This window comes from Lepidochelys olivacea (genome assembly GCF_965140295.1).
Source record: "Lepidochelys olivacea isolate rLepOli2 genome assembly, chromosome: 24".
Classification (NCBI taxonomy): Eukaryota; Metazoa; Chordata; order Testudines; family Cheloniidae; genus Lepidochelys; species Lepidochelys olivacea.
In genome coordinates, this window is record NC_140434.1 from 19,271,981 (window position 1) to 19,294,626 (window position 22,646).

Consider the following 22,646-nt stretch of genomic DNA (forward strand, 5'->3'; position numbering starts at 1 on the left):
TGTCAGCACGCTGTCTTGTAAGTTCAGCCCCCCCCCCTCCCCGCTTCTCACTCACTCACTCAAAGCAAACAGTAAATGTTTGTCCGATCAGATAAGCAGCCACTGTCTGAAACAGAGCTTTGAAACGCACTTCTGCATTGGTTTCACCACAAAGGGAAGAGTGACCACTTGGTTTAAGGGGATTATGGGACGTTTATGGAGGTCAATCACAGCGCAGTAACTTCTCTTTCACACTGACTCTGGGGTGTCTCAGCCAATACGCAACAGCCATTATCCCTCTCGCCGAGGTGGAGTACCAGGAGCGCTCCAGCCATGGAATCCGAGCGCTCTACGTGCCTTGCCAATGTGGACGGGGAGTAAGGTAAAGCGCTCTGGGCGGCTTTATTGTGGTACAAAGTGCAAGTGTAGCCAAGCCTGTAGATTCTGTGAGTGAACAGTCTGTGTCTCAGGTTCAGAGGGAAGACTGGGTAGATGGCAGGTCTACTCTCACCTCTAGACACTTTGGATATGACTTGTAGTCTCTCAGTGAACTTAACATCTAATTCTGTGTGGAAGCAGAGGTTGGTAAGGGAAGGACAACAGTTGTTAGTGAAAATGGATGGTATCTCTTTAAGACAGAGTCCAGCCTTGGAATCAGTAGCAGTTAAGGATCTGAAAACTGGTGAACTGGCTCCTGTCTGGTAATGCAAATTACTTGACTGACTGGGAGAAGACTTGCTAATAGCTAGTTTCAGAGTAGCAGCCCTGTTAGTCTGTATCCGCAAAAAGAAAAGGAGGACTTGTGGCACCTTAGAGACTAACACATTTATTTGAGCATGAGCTTTCGTGAGCTTCAGCTCACTTCATCGGATGCATGCAGCGGAAAGGAGATTCTCCACTACATGCATCTGATGAAGTGAGCTGTAGCTCACAAAAGCTTATGCTCAAATAAATCTGTTAGTCTCTAAGGTACTACAAGTCCTCCTTTTCTTTTTGCTAATAGCTGTTAGCATAGACGGCACACCCAATCAGCCAGTGAATTCTGTTAAGCAAGAGAAATCAGGGTTTGATCCTTCAGGACAGGAAGGAAAGAGAGACCTTAATTTTGCAAAGGGAAGCCACAGGCTAACCCTAAAAGGCCCAAACCTCAATGGTATTGAGCCAAAGGTGTGGCATGACAAAAATGATTGTAAATGGACACTTGCAATGAATTTCTTGTTATTGCTAATGGTAATTCTTGTAACTAATGTGTTGCTATTACCAAAAACTGTAAAAATGTGCAATGTGCCCAATCTTTTGGAAAATCCCTTGAATATGTTAAAAGCTATACATAAGATCACACTTTATGTAAAAGGCCTTGTTATGCTGATGTTGCACAGTTAATGCCTGTGAACAGTCTTGGAACTGATGTGCTGTATGAAAGGGGAAACTAAGGCACACTACCAAATTGCTTTCATGGCTAAATGCCAAGATTTCTATACCATGGACAACATCAATGTCTACATTGACTTGATGTTAATTGGGTTTCAAACATTTGCCAGAGCTTGTATGGATAAAGTAGCTATGTTCTTGAGCTCTTGGCAAGATCACGTGAGACATACAGGAACTACGCTGCAAGAGCAGATCCAATCCACTATTGTTCTCACCAAGTTTTACCTTGAGTTTGTAAAGAGATTCATTCATGTTATAGAACATGACTTTGATAAACCATTTCTGTTATACACTGGTACGGCTTCTAACCCAATACTAACTGTAGTAAGACAGAACCAAGGATGGGGAGCTCTTGGGATGCAGTCAGTGATGTTTGTGTCATCCCTTCCTGCATCAATTTTGCTTTGGGGGTGTGACATTATTGACATAATCTGGGACCGTATAGAACATTGTTGCAACTAAGGTCCTGTAGTGGCACCAAATCTTGTATAAAAGGGGTCAAATAAGGTATCTAAGACAAGGTTTTGGTTTGCTGGTTAGGATTATGCTGTCTATATGTGTGTATCATTTTTGTAGTTAAAGTTATGAATATTGGCTCTATACTGTCTGTATTTCAAACTTATGCTATGCTTCTGAGTGACACCCCAGACAAGTTGGTGTCAGCTCTGCCTAGCCTGCTGGATGGCCCATTAAGGACCATCAGCTATACCACTGACCCACTGAGAGAAGGCAGATAGGCCTTGTGACTCAGCAAAGTATGCAGGGACTTGCCCATGTGACTCCAAACTCCATTTTGCTGTAATTTTCCACAGTAAGAACAAAGAGGTGTTCTTACACCTGGAAAAGATGATAAAAGGCTGATGCCTTATCTCCATCTGGTCTTCAATCCTGCTTCTTACCTCTGGAGGGACTTTGCTACAAACAGAACCTCTAAACAAAGGACTGATGACCCATCCCAGTTGTGGATGCACTCCAGAGACTTGATTTGAACCTGCCGTTTATTCCATCACTGGTGCAAGCCTGAACCAAGAACTTTGCCATTACTGGTCATGACCCGGTTATGTAATTGATTCCATTTAACCAATTCTTGCTCTCATCTATATCTTTTTACTTTTATGAATAAACCTTTAGATTCTAAAGGATTGGCGTGATTTGTGGGTAAGATCTGATTTGTATATTGACCTGGGTCTGGGGCTTGGGTCTTTGGGATCGAGAGAACCTTTTTTCTTTTACTGGGGTGTAGGTTTTCATCACCATTTGTCCCCATAATGAGTGGCACTGGTGGGGATACTGGGAAACTGGAGTGTCGAAGGGAATTGCTTGTGTGACTTGTGGTTAGCCAGTGGGGTGAGACCAAAGTCTGCTCTGTTTGGCTGGTTTGGTTTGCCTTAGAGGTGGAAAAACCCCAGCCTTGGGCTGTAACTGCCCTGCTTGAATCATAGAATATCAGGGGTGGAAGGGACCTCAGGAGGTCATCCAGTCCAACCCCCTGCTCAAAGCAGGACCAATCCCCAGTTTTTGGCCCAGATCCCTAAATGGCCCCCTTGAGGATTGAACTCACAACCCTGTGTTCAGCAGGCCAATGCTCAAACCACTGAGCTATGCCTCCCCGCAATTTGTCCTGCATTGGCACTCTCAGTTGGATCCCATCAGAACCAGCATCATTACAACTGGCTACCACAGTAAACAGAGGGAGCCCCTGTGCAATAGCATGTGTGGAAAAGCCTGGTGGCCTTAGCTGGGCTGATCTGGAGCTAAGCTGTGAGCTAGGCCTCTCTGAGCAAAGGCTACTCTCCTGTTGCTTTTTTAGCCAATGATGCCGCCCCCCAGCCTCTGACCAATCCCAGGAGCACACGAAGCGCTTCAGCAACTCAGGTCAGTCTAACTTCAATATCTGGGCAGACAGGGGAACAAGGATTAGGAAATCCATTGGAAAGCCTCTAGAGAATATCAGGGTGATAAGCAATAGCCAACCGCTTCATCGGAGGTTTTAAGACCAGGCTGGACAAACATTTGCCAAGGAGATCTTGATACGCTTAATCCTGCCAGCGTGGGGGATGGCCTGGCTCAGTCGTTCTCAACCAGGGGTACCTGTATCAATGTGGGTACCCCCAGAGGTCTTCCAGGGGGTACATCAACTCATCTAGATTACAACAGGCTACACATAAAGCACTAGTGAAGTCAGCACAAATGACAATTCCATACAGATGCTACATATATAACCACATTAGACACTGAAATGTGAGTATGTTGGATCATATTAAAGAAGTTCTGTATTAAAATCACAAATGAGTTTGATTCCCCATAGTTCAAATTCCAGGGTATTACTAATTAAGAGGTCTCTTGGTTTTTGGTGCTGTTTCTCTCCCTCTATGTGTGAAACTTGCAAGCTGCTAACTGTGTTAGTACATTCTAAGACAGAGTCTGTTCTCAAAGCAGTTCACAGAGAGAGAGACTCAAAACAATACTCTAACAACAGAAACAGCACCCAGAGACTTCCCGCCCTTTTGTTGTATTAACAATTGTCATTAAAATAGAGATAGAGGATGTATGTGGATGGATGCTTGGTGTGGATAATAACTGAATGATCAGGGAGGTGCCAGCCTAAGAATCCAGTGTCCATCGGCTGAAGAAGGCGTCAAGTGGAAATAACCAGAGCCCCCCCTCCCGCCCCCGGAGGGCAGACTGGAATCCACCCAACAGCCTCAAGAATGGGAGAACCAAAGAACAAGATAACATCTTGGAGCCGTCAGGAATGTGCTATCTGCTGATTGATTCAGCAACAGCATGATGAAGCAATTCCCATAGACTGGCATAGGAAGAAATTCCTATAAAAATAGACTCTAAAAAGTGAGAACTTTGGGGTCTGATTCTGCAAACCAACTTCCAGGAGCATCAGATGAGCATCTGACAAGGCCCTGCTCCCTCCTCATGTCCAGGCCACCTGGCCAGTGGCTTGGCATGAGCAACTCTAAGGCTGGTAACTATGATAACAACCTTGCAGAACCTGTGTGTGTGTGTGTGTGTTTGTATGAATGAATGTGAGAATAAATTTGAGATTGAATGGAATGTTATAGCTATAACTAACTGCTTACTATGATTCTTTCTGTATTCACAATAAATGTGGTATTTTGCCTTTTTCCTTTTAATAAGATCCTGCTGGTTTTTATTTTATTGGTACAACAAGTACAATATTTATATTCCAACTGATTTATTTTATATGATAAAAATGAGAAAGTGGCCATCTTTCAGTACCAGGGAGCTGTGACACTTTTGCATTTTTATGTCTGATTTTGTAAGCAAGTAGTGAAACCTGGGAGGCACACAAGACAAATCAGACGCAAATAAGACCCCTGACAGGGGTACAGGAGTCTCGGAAGGTTGAGAGTTACATGGCTAGATGACCTCGAGGTCCCTTTCCACCCTACCTTTCTAGGAGATGTCTGTGTGTGGTTCTTGCCCCTATCTCTCTGTGCGATAGCTGAAACCACACTGAGATCTGCATACTCAGTTACGCAAGAACAGCAGTGATACAGGAAAGCAAACAGCATAAGCAAGGAAATAGCATGGCCTAGAGCAGCGGTTCTCAAACTTCATGGCACAATGACCCCTTTCTGACAACAAAAATTACTACACAGCCCCATGAGGTGGGGGGACCAAAGCCTGAGCCTGCCTGAGCCCCACTGCCCTGGGTGGGAGGGCCAGAATGGAATCCCAAGGGCTTCAGCCCCAGGCAGGGGGCTTGTAACCTGAGCCCTGCAGCCCTTGGCTGAAGGCTTTTGCCCTGGGCGGTGGTGCTTGGGCTTTGGCCCCAGCATGTCTAAGCCAGCCCTGGCCACCCCATTAAAATAGGGTCGCAACCCACATTGGAATCCCAACCCACCGTTTGAGACCCGCTGGCCTAGAGCAGTGACTTTCGCACTTTAGCAAGCACAAAACCAGCGCAACGTGTCTCAGCACCAAAATGGTACCTCCCGTAGCACAGCGCCCCCTAATGCCGTGCCAGGGTCCTGCGGTCAGCCCTAGCCGCAAGGGGAGAGCGTCCCCGACTCAGACCCACCTTACTCCCTGCAGTACAGCACCCCTGAGCTCTGGGTGGGGGAATGGGGTCGGCTCCATGAGGAGAGAGTGCCCCCCTATTGAGCTCCCACCACCCCCTAGCACTGAACTGGGGCATTAGTATCAGCACTGACTGTGAGAGGAGAGAGCCCCCCTACTGAGGTCCCATCCCACTCCCTGAAGACAGCTGTTAAGAGAGGTCTCTGGAACGCCTGCCATTGTACTGCACTTATGGTGCATATTGAGGGGTCTGGTATTAGAAGAATCAATCTGGCTAAGAATCAGAAATAAAGACGTCAGTTGTATTTTAAGGCATTATTCATTGCCCTATCAGTGGCTCATGTGAAAGCTGCATCTGCTGCCCACATGGAGAAATCCCCAGCAAGCAGATTAGGAATAAACTTTCCATAACAGCACCCCTATAAATACCTGAGGGCTGGGGCTTGTTCTTTCATGTCCAACACACTAAGAGCATCCACCCTGGTCAGCACCAGAGCCCATCACCAGCTCGTCAGACCCTAAGTGGGGACAGGAAGAAGAGTCCAGAGCTTTCCCAGCCCCGCTGCATGCATTGCAGCTTCATTACAAATGTCACCCATGTAATCCAGTGAACGCTTTCTCCCTACAGCTGCTGCACCACACGGAGGAGACAAGATTGTCGGGGGATACGAGTGCACCCCCCATTCACAGCCCTGGCAGGTCTCCCTTAATGTCGGGTACCATTTCTGTGGTGGATCCCTCATTACGGACCAGTGGGTGGTGTCAGCTGCCCACTGCTGGTACTAGTAAGTGAGGAACTCAGCGTCTGTGTGTGCGTGTCACTGTGTCTTCATTGCAGTACCAGGGGGGTGGGAGCAGGCTGAGATTACAGGGGCTGGTAGGGCCTGTCCAGAGGGGCTCTGAGCCACCGTTTGTTTCCCAGCCCCAACTCCATGCAGGTGATCCTGGGAGACCACAACATCCAGGTCTTTGAACATACCGAGCACCTGATGCGCATTGAGACCATCGTGTGGCACCCCAGCTATGACTACCAGACAATGGACCACGACATCATGCTCATCAAGTTGGCCCACCCTGTCCAGACTGACGCCTACGTCCAGCCCGTTCCCCTGCCGACCGCCTGCCCAGCTGCTGGCGCTTCCTGTGTGGTGTCGGGATGGGGCAATATCCTCAGTGACGGTGGTGAGTTTAGCCCTCTCTCTGTCTCAGGAGCTCCCAGGCTGCTCAACACCATCATCTGCTGATAACACGGCCCACAATGTGCCAGGCATTTGTGGACGTCCCTGCCCAGAGAACTCCTAGTCCAAGCACAGACACGGAGAGGCAGGGTTGGGGGGAGGTACAGCAAACAGGGATTTTATACAAGTGGGGCACCCTGACCTGGCCTGCCAAACCGCACTGGAGCCCCCTTCCACAACCCTAGTGATGAGCTCTGAGCCCATCTCTGTGCACCCTCCACCCTGTATTGACACTGCCCGGACCTGGCCAGCTGGCACAGCCCAGAGGTTAGTGTCCACTGAGGCTGGCTGTGAACTGGTGCCTCGAACGGCGACAGGTGCATGGAGTTAGCACAAGGCACTTGTTCACATACCTGAGAAAACAAAGGCCGGATACAAGGTGATGGGTATTGCCAACAGTAACTAAACCATCCTCACATGTGCCCCTTCCCCACCCCACAGGGAGCCCAACCCCATTTTACAGAGGGGGAACTAAGCCAGAGCTCCTCCAGAGCTGTGGAAATAGCCCAGGAGTCCTGACTCCCCTGCTCCACACACACCCTACTCTAACCCACTAGCCCCTATTCCTCCTTCAGAGCCAGGATAGGACCCAGGAGTCCCAGCTCCCGGCCCCCCCGCTCTAATCCACTAGACCCCACACCCTCCCAGAGTTGGGGAGGAAACCCAGGAGTCCTGACTCCCACGCCCACCCTGCTCTAACCCACTAGCCCCTACTCCCCTCCCAGAGCCAGGGAGAGAATCCAGGCACGCTCACACCCACTTTCACATTCAGAGTATTCTGCCTCCCTGACTAGTGTTCAGGATAGCGATTTTATCCCTCCAGGATGCAGCATGGGAAGGAGGAGAATGCCTAGTGCTAACAATTCCCCACTACCTTTCAGTGTTCAGCCCATACAACCTGCAGTGCGTCAACATCCCCATCCTCAGCAACGCAGAGTGTGAGGGCTCCTACCCTGGGATGATCACCAACACCATGCTGTGCGCTGGCTACCTGGAGGGAGGCAAGGATGCATGCCAGGTGAGGGCTAATGGCCATGGCCCTGTCAGGCTGTTAGAGAGACTCTAGCCCTCCTGCCAGCAAACAGGGGGAAGGACCTGGGGACTGCATGCAGTATAATGGACTGGGGAGGTACGGTGACTTTAACCGTCTCTTAATTTGCTGGCATCTCCTTCCTCTCAACTTACACACAGGGAGACTCTGGTGGTCCACTGGTCTGCAACGGGGAGCTGCAGGGCATTGTGTCCTGGGGGATCGGCTGTGCCCAGAAGGACCAACCCGGTGTCTACACCAAAGTCTGCTCCCTGCTGCCCTGGATCGAGAGTACCATGGCTGCCAACTAGTTCAGACAGAATGCTTCACGTCTGGGAACATGTACGCTCCCACCGCTCCACTGGACCCAGACGAGGGGAAGAGGGAGGGCATCTCAGTGTGGGTTGGTGCACTACCACTGTAATGCATAGCCAGAGCGAGTGCAAGAGGTGGCAATAAATCCAGCTGACCCCACAAGTTATTCCTGTTTGTGTTGTGCTCTGGGTCCTGACGATTACAGGCTCAGCTAATTAATAATAATTAACATAGCAACTAGCCGTTTTAAGGCCAGAAGAGACCTAGTCCGATCCCCGGAACAGCACAAGCCAGAGAATCTTTCCCAGCGACTCCTGCACTATAGGGAAATGTTCTGCCCTCTTTGTGCCCCCTTTTTATTCAGTGCTTCTCAAACAGTCCCCGAACCTGCAATCAGATCCGAAGGCACAGAAGGTCACCAGGGCCTGACGACACAGATCCCGCTGCACACTCAGTGCCACGCAGTCACATCAGTAACTCACCCAGCGCCGCATGTTTGCACTTTCTGTAGTAAAGGGCACGGGTTTAAAAGTGTGCTGGGGCTGGGTGCTAGGCGCCGACCCCCACCCCCAGACACTGCACACATATACCCTGAGAGGTAAGTTTCAGAGTGGTCCTTGTGGCACCTTAGAGACTAACAAATTTATTTGGGCAGAAGTTAAGTTCCTCTCCGCCAGCCCCCATCAGAGTATTAAGGCTTTCAAGACAGATTGTGGAAACACAGGAAAGGCACATAGTGGGGTTGGGTGTTTCCGTGCAGTGCACAACAGTACAATTTTGGGTTTACACTCCCGAGGGGGTGTGCACTTGAGTACTAGGCAATTCCCGAGCTGAGTCTTCCCACGCAGAGCTGATTTCAGTGTCTGTGTCTTTCTGCAGCTGGGTGTGTCCCTACCTGTGTGTGTGCTGGAGGAGGCTTGAGGGCCTGGCTCAGCAGGAAAGGGTGAGGGAGCCGAGGCTGGTGGAACAGGCGGGCTCAGATGTATCCCAGTATATCAGGTAGCACCCTGGAAGGTGGGGGGCTACCCGTCACAACAACAGCATAAGAATGGCCATAATGGGTGTGACCATGCCTCAGTGGGTCACAACTGAGGATGCCAAATTCAGGACGAACTGCTGAGAAATAGGGCAGATACACCCCAAGACTGGTGGCTATTCCCCCATAGGATATACCAAACCAGCAACAAAAGTAAACTTCTGTCATAAATATAAAGGGAAGGGTAAACACCTTTAAAATCCCTCCTGGCCAGAGGAAAAACCCTTTCACCCCTGTAAAGGGTTAAGTGGCTAGGATAACCTCGCTGGCACTTGACCAAAATGACCAATAAGGAGACAAGATACTTTCCAAAGCTGGGAGGAGGGAGAAAAACAAAGGGTCTGTGTCTGTCTGTGTGATGCTTTTGCTGGGGACAGAACAGGAATGGAGTCTTACAATTTAGTAAGTAATCTATCTAGGTATGCGTTAGATTATGATTTCTTTAAATGGCTGAGAAATAAACTGTGCTGAATGGAATGGATATTCCTGTCTTTGTGTCTTTTTGTAACTTAAGGTTTTGCCTAGAGGGATTCTCTATGTTTTGAATCTAATTACCCTGTAAGGTATTTACCATCCTGATTTTACAGAGGTGATTCTTTTTACTTTTTCTTCTATTAAAATTCTTCTTGTAAGACACTGAATGCTTTTCTTATTGTTCTTAAGATCCAAGGGTTTGGGTCTGTGGTCACCTATGCAAATTGGTGAGGATTTTTATCAAACCTTCCCCAGGAAGGGGGGGCAAGGTTTTGGTGAGGATTTTGAGGGGAAAGACGTTTCCAAATGACTCTTTCCCAATAATAAACCCGGTTAGACGTTTGGTGGTGACAGTGAAAGTCCAAGGGCAAAAGCTAAAATAGTTTGTACCTTGGGGAAGTTTAACCTAAGCTGGTAAAAGTAAGCTTAGGAGGTTTTCATGCAGGTCCCCACATCTGTACCCTATGGTTCAGAGTGGGGAAGGAACCTTGACATGGTGGCAGAGTGGTGGGATTAACTTGAAATCATTTTGAGATCAATTTGAGATTTTTTGTACCAGAAACACAGATTTTAAAAGGGAATTTTTTTTCCTTTGGGCTGCTGGAAAGCAGGTTTCCAACTGGAAGCAGTTGGAGTTTTTTTCTCTGCTTTGGGGCCAGAGCAGGAACGTGGACTTTTGCAGTCTATGATGATTATCCTATCCCCATGCTGTTGGGGGAAGACTTGGCCAATCATGTGAAGCTAGCCAAGAGGGTGGGAATGGTCACCCGCAGCCAGGCTAAACCAGCCGTGACGCCTAGCTCTGTTCTGGCAACTTCTACCAGGACCTGGTCAGAGGTGATGGACCCGGACCCCAGGCCAATGTCTGCAACAGCAGTAGTGGATCCAGTCCCAGAGACCCAGACAGAGCCAGAACTGGAACCGGCGGAACAACTAGCACCAGACACATTGACCGCACTGAATCCAGTACTTGCAACCCCAACACCAGACGGCCCCACCGAACCTGAACCGGCAGCAGCCCATAACCTTACACAAGAGGCTCAGCCGGAGCCTGAACCCCAACATAGTGCCCCAACGGAGAGCGGTTCACAGTCAACGGAAACAGCCCCATCCCCTACATCACTTCCAGAGGGACCAAGCTTCGGTCCACAATCCAATGAGGAACTGATGTCTCCAGCATCAAGGGAACAGTTCCAGACCAAACAGGAAGCAGAGGAAAGCCTCCAGAGAGCTTGGACGGCGGCATGGAGCAACGCACCGCCTCTCAGCTCTTCTAATCGATCCATGTTTGTTGTAGAAAGAGGAATTTTATACAAGGAAACTCTTTCTGGTGGACACCAGGAAGACTATTCTATGATTCTATGATTCTATGACTGGCATCCTCAGAGACAGTTGGTAGTTCCAACTAAGTACAGGGTCAAGCTCTTGAGCTTAGCCCGCGATCATCCTAGTAGCCATGCTGGGGTGAACAGGACCAAAGACCAGTTGGGGAGGTCATTCCACTGGGAGGGAATGGGCAAGGATGTTTTTACCTATGTCCAGTCTTGTGAGGTATGCCAAAAAGTGGGAAAACCCCAAGACCAGGTCAAAGCCCCTCTCCAGCCACTCCCCATCATTGAAGTTCCATTTCAGAGAGTAGCTGTGGATATTCTGGGTCCTTTTCCGAAAAAGACCACCCAGAGGAAAGCAGTACATACTGACTTTCACGGATTTTGCCACCCGATAGCCGGAAGCAGTAGCTCTAAGCAACACCAGGGCTAAAAGTGTGTGCCAGGCACTAGCAGACATTTTTGCCAGGGTAGGTTGGCCCTCTGACATCCTCACAGATGCAGGGATTAATTTCCTGGCAGGAACTATGGAAAGCCTTTGGGAAGCTCATGGGGTAAATCACTTGGTTTGCACTCCTTACCACCATCAAACAAATGGCATGGTGGAGAAGTTTAATGGAACTTTGGGGGCCATGATATGTAAATTCATAAATGAGCACTCCAATGATTGGGACCTAGTGTTGCAGCAGTTGCTCTTTGCCTACAGAGCTGTACCACATCCCAGTTTAGGGTTTTCACCATTTGAACTTGTATATGGCCACGAGGTTAAGGGGCCATTACAGTTGGTGAAGCAGCAACGGGAGTGATTTACACCTTCTCCAGGAACTAACATTCTGGACTTTGTAACCAACCTACAAAACACCCTCCGAACCTCTCTAGCCCTTGCTAAAGAAAACCTACAGGATGCTCAAAAAGAAAAAAAAACCTGGTATGATAAACATGCCAGAAAGTGTTCCTTCAAAGTAGGGGACCAGGTCATGGTCTTAAAGGCGCTCCAGGTCCAAAAACGGAAGCGTTGTGGGAAGGGCCATTCATGGTCCAGGAGCGCCTGGGAGCTGTTAATTGTCTCATAGCATTCCCCACCTCCAACCGAAAGCCTAAGGTGTACCATAGTAATTCTCTAAAGCCCTTTTATTCCAGAGAATTAAAGGTTTGTCAATTTACAGCCCAGGGAGGAGACGATGCTGAGCGGCCTGAAGGTGTCTACTACGAAGGGAAAAGTGCTAGTGGCATGGAAGAGGTGAACCTCTCCATGACTCTTGGGCATATGCAGCGACAGCAGATCCAGGAGCTGTGCACTAGCTACGTGCCGACATTCTCAGCTGCCCCAGGACTGACTGAATGGGCATACCACTCCATTGACACAGGTAATGCTCACCCAATTAAAGTCCAACCTTACCGGGTGTCTCCTCAAGCTAAAACTGCTATAGAACGGAAGATCCAGGATATGTTACAGATGGGAGTAATCCGCCCCTCTGGCAGTGCATGGGCATCTCTAGTGATTCTGGTTCCCAAACCAGATGGGGAGATACCTTTTTGCGTGGACTACCGTAAGCTAAATGCTGTAACTCGCCCAGACAACTATCCAATGCCACGCACAGATGAACTATTAGAGAAACTGGGACGGGCCCAGTTCCTCTCTACCTTGGACTTAACCAAGGGGTACTAGCAGGTACCGCTAGATGAATCTGCCAAGGAAAGGTCAGCCTTCACCACACATGTCGGGCTGTATGAATTTAATGTCTTCCCTTTCGGGCTGTGGAATGCACCCACCACCTTCCAAAGACTTGTAGATGGTCTCCTAGTGGGATTATACTATAAGGTTTTGCACTATAAGGTGGGTAGAAAGTTGGCTAGATTGTCAGGCTCAATGGGTAGTGATCAATGGCTCCATGTCTAGTTGGCAGCCGGTGTCAAGTGGAGTGCCCCAGGGGTCGGTCCTGGGGCCAGTTTTGTTCAATATCTTCATAAATGATCTGGAGGATGGTGTGGATTGCACTCTCAGCAAATTTGTGGATGATACTAAACTGGGAGGAGTGGTAGATACGCTGGAGGGGAGGGATAGGATACAGAGGGACCTAGACAAATTGGAGGATTGGGCCAAAAGAAATCTGATGAGGTTCAATAAGGATAAGTGCAGGGTCCTGCACTTAGGACTGAAGAACCCAATACACAGCTACAGACTAGGGACCGAATGGCTAGGCAGCAGTTCTGCGGAAAAGGACCTAGGGGTGACAGTGGACGAGAAGCTGGATATGAGCCAGCAGTGTGCCCTTGTTGCCAAGAAGGCCAATGGCATTTTGGGATGTATAAGTAGAGGCATAGTGAGCAGATTGAGGGACGTGATCATCCCCCTCTATTCGACATTGGTGAGGCCTCATCTGGAGTACTGTGTCCAGTTTTGGGCCCCACACTACAAGAAGGATGTGGATAAATTGGAGAGAGTCCAACGAAGGGCAACAAAAATGATTAGGGGTCTGGAACACATGAGTTATGAGGAGATGCTGAGGGAACTGGGGATGTTTAGTCTGCAGAAGAGAAGAATGAGGGGGGATTTGATAGCTGCTTTCAACTACCTGAGAGGTAGTTCCAGAGAGGATGGTTCTAGACTATTCTCAGTGGTGGAAGAGGACAGGACAAGGAGTAATGGTCTCAAGTTGCAGTGGGGGAGGTTTAGGTTGGATATTAGGAAAAACTTTTTCACTAGGAGGGTGGTGAAACACTGGAATGCATTGCCTAGGGAGGTGGTGGAATCTCCTTCCTTAGAAGTTTTTAAGGTCAGGCTTGACAAAGCCCTGGCTGGGATGATTTAATTGGGTATGGGTCCTGCTTTTGAGCAGGGGGTTGGACTAGATGACCTCCTGAGGGCCCTTCCAACCCTGATATTCTATGATTCTATGATGATTCTATGATTAGGAGATGCAGTCACCTACCTTGACGATGTGGCCATATTTTCGGTTTCCTGGGCAGAACACCTGGAACATCTACAAAAAGTCTTTGAGCGCATAAGGGAGGCAGGACTAACTGTTAAGGCTAAGAAGTGTCAAATAGGCCTAAACAGAGTGATTTACCTTGGACACCAGGTGGGTCAAAGAACTATCAACCCCCTACAGGCCAAAGTGGATGCTATACAAAAGTGGCCTGTCCCAAAGTCAAAGAAACAGGTGCAATCCTTCTTAGGCTTGGCTGGTTATTACAGACGATTTGTACCGCAATACAGCCAAATCGCCGCCGCACTGACAGACCTAACCAAAAAGAAACAGCCAAATGCCGTTCAGTGGGCCGAAGAGTGTCAGAAGGCTTTTAACCAGCTTAAAGCGACACTCATGTCTGACCCTGTACTAAGGGCCCCAGAAAAGCTACGCCCACATGTTTGGGGACGGCGTTTCCACCTGCAAACCAACCATACTGCGCTACAGTGACTTCATACCGCCACGGGAAATAACAAAAAACTTATTCGGTGGAGTTTAGCTCTCCAAGATTTTGATTTCAACATCCAACACATCTCAGGAGCATCTAACAAAGTGGCTGATGCACTCTCCCGTGAAAGTTTCACAGAATCAACTGGTTAAAATCATCCTTGAGATGTGGAAAATATTGTTAGTCTTTATATACTTGGTAGTATATTTAGAGGTGCATGTGTCTTATTCACTCTGTTTTTTCCTAGAGCTCCAGGAAGAAATCCCAGCCAGCGTTTCACCCTATCTGTGATTTGGGGGGGCGTGTCATAAATATAAAGGGAAGGGTAAACACCTTTAAAATCCCTCCTGGCCGGAGGAAAAGCCCTTTCACCTGTAAAGGGTTAAGAAGCTAGGATAACCTCACTGGCACCTGACCAAAATGACCAATGAAGAGACAAGATACTTTCAAAGCTGGAGGGGGGGAGAAACAAAGGCTCTCTCTGTCTGTCTGTTGTTTTTTTTCTCCTTGGACATATTCAGGAATTGCTCCTGAGCTAGCAAATCACACATTCCGTTAAAGCTAGTGACACCCCTTCCTTGGATCCATTTATCTAACCGATCCTTCATCTGGTTTAGATAAGCCACATTACTTAGTCCAGGCCCTCTCTTAAGGGTTCAAAAGTTTACTCTGTACGTTTCAGATGTAATTTGAAATTGCTTTAAAACCAAATCCTTGAAGTATAGGTAATGGTTTCCTGCAATGACTGAGCAAAACTGGGCATGAACATGTGACTTGTCCATGTGACTCAAAACACTATCTGGTCACCTGTGATTCTCCACTAGCAATGCTGAGGTTTTTGTTTTGAAACAGTGTGTTTCCCTCCACATGGCAGAGGATATAAATGGCCTGGAAACCCCTCCATTTTGCCTCTATCCTGCTCCAGCCCCTGGGTTATGAATTTATACTAATGGGAGCATTCTAACCAATGGACTGAGGACCTTCCAATGATTTGGAATCAGCCAGAGACTTGACCTAAGCCAGCAGTTTATTCCGTCACTGCTACAAGCCTGAACCAAGAACTTTGCAATTACTGTATGTATTTGATTCCTTTAACCAATTTTAACTCTCATCTTTCTTTCTTTCTTTCTTTCTTTCTTTCTTTCTTTCTTTCTTTCTTTCTTTCTTTCTTTCTTTCTTTCTTTCTTTCTTTCTTTCTTTCTTTCTTTCTTTCTTTCTTTCGTTTTATGAATGAACCTTTAGTTTTAGATACTAAAGAATTGGCATCAGCATGATTTTTGGGTAAGATCTAAGTTATATATTGACCTGAGTGTGTGGCTGGTCCTTTGGGATCAGAGGAACCTTTAATTGATGAAACTGGTTGTAAGGAACCACTCACCTTTAAATCCAGTGTTTTCAGTGCTAATACAAGGACTGGGATGCCCAAGGAATCTGGTTTTATTACTTCTTGTTAGCCCATTTGGTGAAACAGAAGTTTACTTTTGTTGTTGGTTTGGTATATCCTATGGGGGAATAGCCACCAGTCTTGGGGTGTATCTGCCCTATTTCTCAGCAGTTCGTCCTGAATTTGGCATCCTCAGTTGTGACCCACTGAGGCATGGTCACACCCATTATGGCCATTCTTATGCTGTTGTTGTGACGGGTAGCCCCCCACCTTCCAGGGTGCTACCTGATATACTGGGATACGTCTGAGCCCGCCTGTTCCACCAGCCTCGGCTCCCTCACCCTTTCCTGCTGAGCCAGGCCCTCAAGCCTCCTCCAGCACACACACAGGTAGGGACACACCCAGCTGCAGAAAGACACAGACACTGAAATCAGCTCTGCGTGGGAAGACTCAGCTCGGGAATTGCCTAGTACTCAAGTGCACACCCCCTCGGGAGTGTAAACCCAAAATTGTACTGTTGTGCACTGCACGGAAACACCCAACCCCACTATGTGCCTTTCCTGTGTTTCCACAATCTGTCTTGAAAGCCTTAATACTCTGATGGGGGCTGGCGGAGAGGAACTTAACTTCTGCCCAAATAAATTTGTTAGTCTCTAAGGTGCCACAAGGACCACTCTGAAACTTACCTCTCAGGGTATATGTGTGCAGTGTCTGGGGGTGGGGGTCGGCGCCTAGCACCCAGCCCCAGCACACTTTTAAACCCGTGCCCTTTACTACAGAAAGTGCAAACATGCGGCGCTGGGTGAGTTACTGATGTGACTGCGTGGCACTGAGTGTGCAGCGGGATCTGTGTCGTCAGGCCCTGGTGACCTTCTGTGCCTTCGGATCTGATTGCAGGTTCGGGGACTGTTTGAGAAGCACTGAATAAAAAGGGGGCACAAAGAGGGCAGAACATTTCCCTATAGTGCAGGAGTCGCTGGGAAAGATTCTCTGGCTTGTGCTGTTCCGGGGATCGGACTAGGTCTCTTCTGGCCTTAAAACGGCTAGTTGCTATGTTAATTATTATTAATTAGCTGAGCCTGTAATCGTCAGGACCCAGAGCACAACACAAACAGGAATAACTTGTGGGGTCAGCTGGATTTATTGCCACCTCTTGCACTCGCTCTGGCTATGCATTACAGTGGTAGTGCACCAACCCACACTGAGATGCCCTCCCTCTTCCCCTCGTCTGGGTCCAGTGGAGCGGTGGGAGCGTACATGTTCCCAGACGTGAAGCATTCTGTCTGAACTAGTTGGCAGCCATGGTACTCTCGATCCAGGGCAGCAGGGAGCAGACTTTGGTGTAGACACCGGGTTGGTCCTTCTGGGCACAGCCGATCCCCCAGGACACAATGCCCTGCAGCTCCCCGTTGCAGACCAGTGGACCACCAGAGTCTCCCTGTGTGTAAGTTGAGAGGAAGGAGATGCCAGCAAATTAAGAGACGGTTAAAGTCACCGTACCTCCCCAGTCCATTATACTGCATGCAGTCCCCAGGTCCTTCCCCCTGTTTGCTGGCAGGAGGGCTAGAGTCTCTCTAACAGCCTGACAGGGCCGTGGCCATTAGCCCTCACCTGGCATGCATCCTTGCCTCCCTCCAGGTAGCCAGCGCACAGCATGGTGTTGGTGATCATCCCAGGGTAGGAGCCCTCGCACTCTGCGTTGCTGAGGATGGGGATGTTGACGCACTGCAGGTTGTATGGGCTGAACACTGAAAGGTAGAGGGGAATTGTTAGCACTAGGCATTCTCCTCCTTCCCATGCTGCATCCTGGAGGGATAAAATCGCTATCCTGAACACTAGTCAGGGAGGCAGAATACTCTGAATGTGAAAGTGGGTGTGAGCGTGCCTGGATTCTCTCCCTGGCTCTGGGAGGGGAGTAGGGGCTAGTGGGTTAGAGCAGGGTGGGCGTGGGAGTCAGGACTCCTGGGTTTCCTCCCCAACTCTGGGAGGGTGTGGGGTCTAGTGGATTAGAGCGGGGGGGCCGGGAGCTGGGACTCCTGGGTCCTATCCTGGCTCTGAAGGAGGAATAGGGGCTAGTGGGTTAGAGTAGGGTGTGTGTGGAGCAGGGGAGTCAGGACTCCTGGGCTATTTCCACAGCTCTGGAGGAGCTCTGGCTTAGTTCCCCCTCTGTAAAATGGGGTTGGGCTCCCTGTGGGGTGGGGAAGGGGCACATGTGAGGATGGTTTAGTTACTGTTGGCAATACCCATCACCTTGTATCCGGCCTTTGTTTTCTCAGGTATGTGAACAAGTGCCTTGTGCTAACTCCATGCACCTGTCGCCGTTCGAGGCACCAGTTCACAGCCAGCCTCAGTGGACACTAACCTCTGGGCTGTGCCAGCTGGCCAGGTCCGGGCAGTGTCAATACAGGGTGGAGGGTGCACAGAGATGGGCTCAGAGCTCATCACTAGGGTTGTGGAAGGGGGCTCCAGTGCGGTTTGGCAGGCCAGGTCAGGGTGTCCCACTTGTATAAAATCCCTGTTTGCTGTACCTCCCCCCAACCCTGCCTCTCCGTGTCTGTGCTTGGACTAGGAGTTCTCTGGGCAGGGACGTCCACAAATGCCTGGCACATTGTGGGCCGTGTTATCAGCAGATGATGGTGTTGAGCAGCCTGGGAGCTCCTGAGACAGAGAGAGGGCTAAACTCACCACCGTCACTGAGGATATTGCCCCATCCCGACACCACACAGGAAGTGCCAGCAGCTGGGCAGGCGGTCGGCAGGGGAACGGGCTGGACGTAGGCGTCAGTCTGGACAGGGTGGGCCAACTTGATGAGCATGATGTCGTGGTCCATTGTCTGGTAGTCATAGCTGGGGTGCCACACGATGGTCTCAATGCGCATCAGGTGCTCGGTATGTTCAAAGACCTGGATGTTGTGGTCTCCCAGGATCACCTGCATGGAGTTGGGGCTGGGAAACAAACGGTGGCTCAGAGCCCCTCTGGACAGGACCCACCAGCCCCTGTAATCTCAGCCTGCTCCCACCCCCCTGGTACTGCAATGAAGACACAGTGACACGCACACACAGACGCTGAGTTCCTCACTTACTAGTACCAGCAGTGGGCAGCTGACACCACCCACTGGTCCGTAATGAGGGATCCACCACAGAAATGGTACCCGACATTAAGGGAGACCTGCCAGGGCTGTGAATGGGGGGTGCACTCGTATCCCCCGACAATCTTGTCTCCTCCGTGTGGTGCAGCAGCTGTGGGGAGAAAGCGTTCACTGGATTACATGGGTGACATTTGTAATGAAGCGGCAATGCATGCAGCGGGGCTGGGAAAGCTCTGGACTCTTGTTCCTGTCCCCGCTTTGGGTCTGACGAGCTGGTGGTGGGCTCTGGCGCTGACCAGGGTGGATGCTGTTAGTGTGTCGAATCCTTCAGGTGTGAATTTTGTACGTGGAGGACTTTAGAGAACCTAAAACCAGGAGTGTTGCTTTAATGGGCCCATGGGCCTACTCGTGCAGTGGGATCCACGCAGATGTTCTCTCAGTGGGACTCCAATGGGCTAGTGCTCTCCATACAGGTCAGACTGTGGGATCGGGGGACTGCTGCTGTCTCTCCTTGGGTTTTTTACATTTTCTTGCTGTGTTGGAAACACACCACAAGAGCCTTGACTCATGCGGACAGAAGCCAGGTAATGAAACTGCTGAGCCTTGTTCCACTTGCCTGAGACGAGCAAAATGCAGAAGGTGAATAAATCCCATACAGGGTGAATAGAACCCAGGCTTTTGCACCAGTCTCTGCCATGATCAGTGACATGGGAACATTTTAGACATTGAAAATGACCCTCCAACATCATTGGGATAAACTCTTAGAGAGATAAAGGGCCTTGTTTACAATCTGCAGGGGAGGGAAGGTGTCTGTTGTCAGGAGCTTTAAACTCTTGTGAGCACTGGCAAGGTGGCACAGACTGCGCACGTGTGAGTCTAGGATGCCCATTTGGCTTGTGGGATTCATTGCTTAGGCCCCAATCCTGCAAACACTCGTACATACATATGACCTTACTCAGGTGAGTCAGCCCATTGGGTTTGCGCAGTATATGTTGCTGGATTAGGGGCCTTATTTTGGTAACAGTCATTTTAAATACCACTGTTAGATAGACAGGGCCCTCTCCTGTGCGGCAATGGGCCACTGCTCTGTTCCCATTTATCTGCATTGATTGTTAAATTGCATAGGCAGTTGCTTGACTACACTTCGGTTTGTTATGAGGTAGATTCAAGTGACCAAATAACCAGGATCAGTGAGGTTTATTGCTGAAAGCCAATAATAAGAAAGTGCAGGGAAAAGGTTCTATACAATACCAGTCTCCAGGAAGCTGTCTCATTCAGCATTGTTACATTTACCTGACACAGAAGGTATGCTCACAAAGTTACGCCCCTAAAGCCATCTTTTTATGTCCTGCCTGTTTACAAGTACAAGGTGCTGTGTATGTAATCTGAAGCTAGATTTAACTAATCAGCTTTCTACCTTGTTGTCCTGGTACCATGTCCTACCCGTATCAGGTTTGTTCTGAAGACTTGCATTCCAGGGAACAAAGGGCATGAAGGCACCTCCTGGGTCTGAGCGAGGGTAGAACGATCATGTCTTGTCCTTTTCCTTAGGGACATTCCAGTATAGGCCTGTAAGAGCAACTCCCTATCTGGTGCTATGGTAAAGCTGTCATCTGTCCTGGGCTTGACAGCTTCCTTATTTGCTTAAGCCAAAACTTTCTTTAGTAAATGCAAGAGGTTATGGGACACTCAGCATAAGTGAGTAGGGTTCTATAACAAGCATAGGCCACTCTAGGCTATGTAACTACTGTTATATTATTCTTATGTGCTTAATACTTACTGATATATTCCTATTGATAATGTGAGATATATAAACACTAGCCCAGGATATATTAATCAACACACGCCTCCACTCCTGCTGGGCAGAGCCAGGACACAGCAGAGGACCTGGCCCTTCATCCACCCCTAATGCAGAGATGCCCAGGCAAACCCAGAGGTTTCAGCTGCTCCTTTACTAATGCACTAGCTCCTGCAGAAATTACACTTTGTTTCATTCTAACCCTTAGCTGGAGCCTGTTTAATTTCACTCTGATTTTGCAGCTAGGTCCTGGCCCCTCGTCACTACCGAGCTCCACAAGCTAGCCTGGCTGCACACAAGATAATTACCTGCCACCGCAAGCAACGCCAGTACGAGCCACATTGTCATACTTCTATCCAGGCTGTTGGACATGAAAGAACAAGCCCCAGCCCTCAGGTATTTATAGGGGTGCTGTTATGGAAAGTTTATTCCTAATCTGCTTGCTGGGGATTTCTCCATGTGGGCAGCAGATGCAGCTTTCACATGAGCCACTGATAGGGCAATGAATAATGCCTTAAAATACAACTGACGTCTTTATTTCTGATTCTTAGCCAGATTGATTCTTCTAATACCAGACCCCTCAATATGCACCATAAGTGCAGTACAATGGCAGGCGTTCCAGAGACCTCTCTTAACAGCTGTCTTCAGGGAGTGGGATGGGACCTCAGTAGGGGGGCTCTCTCCTCTCACAGTCAGTGCTGATACTAATGCCCCAGTTCAGTGCTAGGGGGTGGTGGGAGCTCAATAGGGGGGCACTCTCTCCTCATGGAGCCGACCCCATTCCCCCACCCAGAGCTCAGGGGTGCTGTACTGCAGGGAGTAAGGTGGGTCTGAGTCGGGGACGCTCTCCCCTTGCGGCTAGGGCTGACCGCAGGACCCTGGCACGGCATTAGGGGGCGCTGTGCTACGGGAGGTACCATTTTGGTGCTGAGACACGTTGCGCTGGTTTTGTGCTTGCTAAAGTGCGAAAGTCACTGCTCTAGGCCAGCGGGTCTCAAACGGTGGGTTGGGATTCCAATGTGGGTTGCGACCCTATTTTAATGGGGTGGCCAGGGCTGGCTTAGACATGCTGGGGCCAAAGCCCAAGCACCACCGCCCAGGGCAAAAGCCTTCAGCCAAGGGCTGCAGGGCTCAGGTTACAAGCCCCCTGCCTGGGGCTGAAGCCCTTGGGATTCCATTCTGGCCCTCCCACCCAGGGCAGTGGGGCTCAGGCAGGCTCAGGCTTTGGTCCCCCCACCTCATGGGGCTGTGTAGTAATTTTTGTTGTCAGAAAGGGGTCATTGTGCCATGAAGTTTGAGAACCGCTGCTCTAGGCCATGCTATTTCCTTGCTTATGCTGTTTGCTTTCCTGTATCACTGCTGTTCTTGCGTAACTGAGTATGCAGATCTCAGTGTGGTTTCAGCTATCGCACAGAGAGATAGGGGCAAGAACCACACACAGACATCTCCTAGAAAGGTAGGGTGGAAAGGGACCTCGAGGTCATCTAGCCATGTAACTCTCAACCTTCCGAGACTCCTGTACCCCTGTCAGGGGTCTTATTTGCGTCTGATTTGTCTTGTGTGCCTCCCAGGTTTCACTACTTGCTTACAAAATCAGACATAAAAATGCAAAAGTGTCACAGCTCCCTGGTACTGAAAGATGGCCACTTTCTCATTTTTATCATATAAAATAAATCAGTTGGAATATAAATATTGTACTTGTTGTACCAATAAAATAAAAACCAGCAGGATCTTATTAAAAGGAAAAAGGCAAAATACCACATTTATTGTGAATACAGAAAGAATCATAGTAAGCAGTTAGTTATAGCTATAACATTCCATTCAATCTCAAATTTATTCTCACATTCATTCATACAAACACACACACACACACACACACAGGTTCTGCAAGGTTGTTATCATAGTTACCAGCCTTAGAGTTGCTCATGCCAAGCCACTGGCCAGGTGGCCTGGACATGAGGAGGGAGCAGGGCCTTGTCAGATGCTCATCTGATGCTCCTGGAAGTTGGTTTGCAGAATCAGACCCCAAAGTTCTCACTTTTTAGAGTCTATTTTTATAGGAATTT

At 49.0% G+C, this 22,646-nt stretch overlaps 2 protein-coding genes and 1 long non-coding RNA gene across 4 annotated transcripts in view; 2 read left to right on the forward strand and 1 right to left on the reverse strand.

Moving 5' to 3' along the window:
- Positions 1–4,266: 4,266 nt before the first annotated feature.
- On the forward strand, positions 4,267–9,569 carry LOC311512628 (trypsin-2-like). Its single transcript, XM_084613965.1, has 5 exons — positions 4,267–4,390; positions 6,098–6,254; positions 6,392–6,651; positions 7,589–7,725; positions 7,899–9,569. Exons 1-5 carry the CDS (start codon positions 4,342–4,344, stop codon positions 8,046–8,048), a joined length of 753 nt encoding a protein of 250 aa, XP_084470091.1. The 5' UTR covers positions 4,267–4,341; the 3' UTR covers positions 8,049–9,569.
- Positions 9,570–15,169: 5,600 nt separating this feature from the next.
- LOC311512780 overlaps positions 15,170–22,646 on the forward strand; it is a 72,373-nt gene continuing 64,896 nt past the window's right edge. For both annotated transcript variants that reach the window (XR_014709561.1, XR_014709562.1), the window contains exons 1-2: positions 15,170–15,384; positions 20,823–20,976. This is a non-coding gene — a long non-coding RNA (uncharacterized lncRNA). The remainder of the gene's footprint in view (positions 15,385–20,822; positions 20,977–22,646) is intronic.
- On the reverse strand, positions 15,807–22,605 carry LOC311512779 (trypsin-2-like). Its single transcript, XM_084614151.1, has 5 exons — positions 22,489–22,605; positions 18,777–18,933; positions 18,380–18,639; positions 17,306–17,442; positions 15,807–17,132 (listed from the first exon to the last, which is right to left on the reverse strand). Exons 1-5 carry the CDS (start codon positions 22,535–22,537, stop codon positions 16,983–16,985), a joined length of 753 nt encoding a protein of 250 aa, XP_084470277.1. The 5' UTR covers positions 22,538–22,605; the 3' UTR covers positions 15,807–16,982.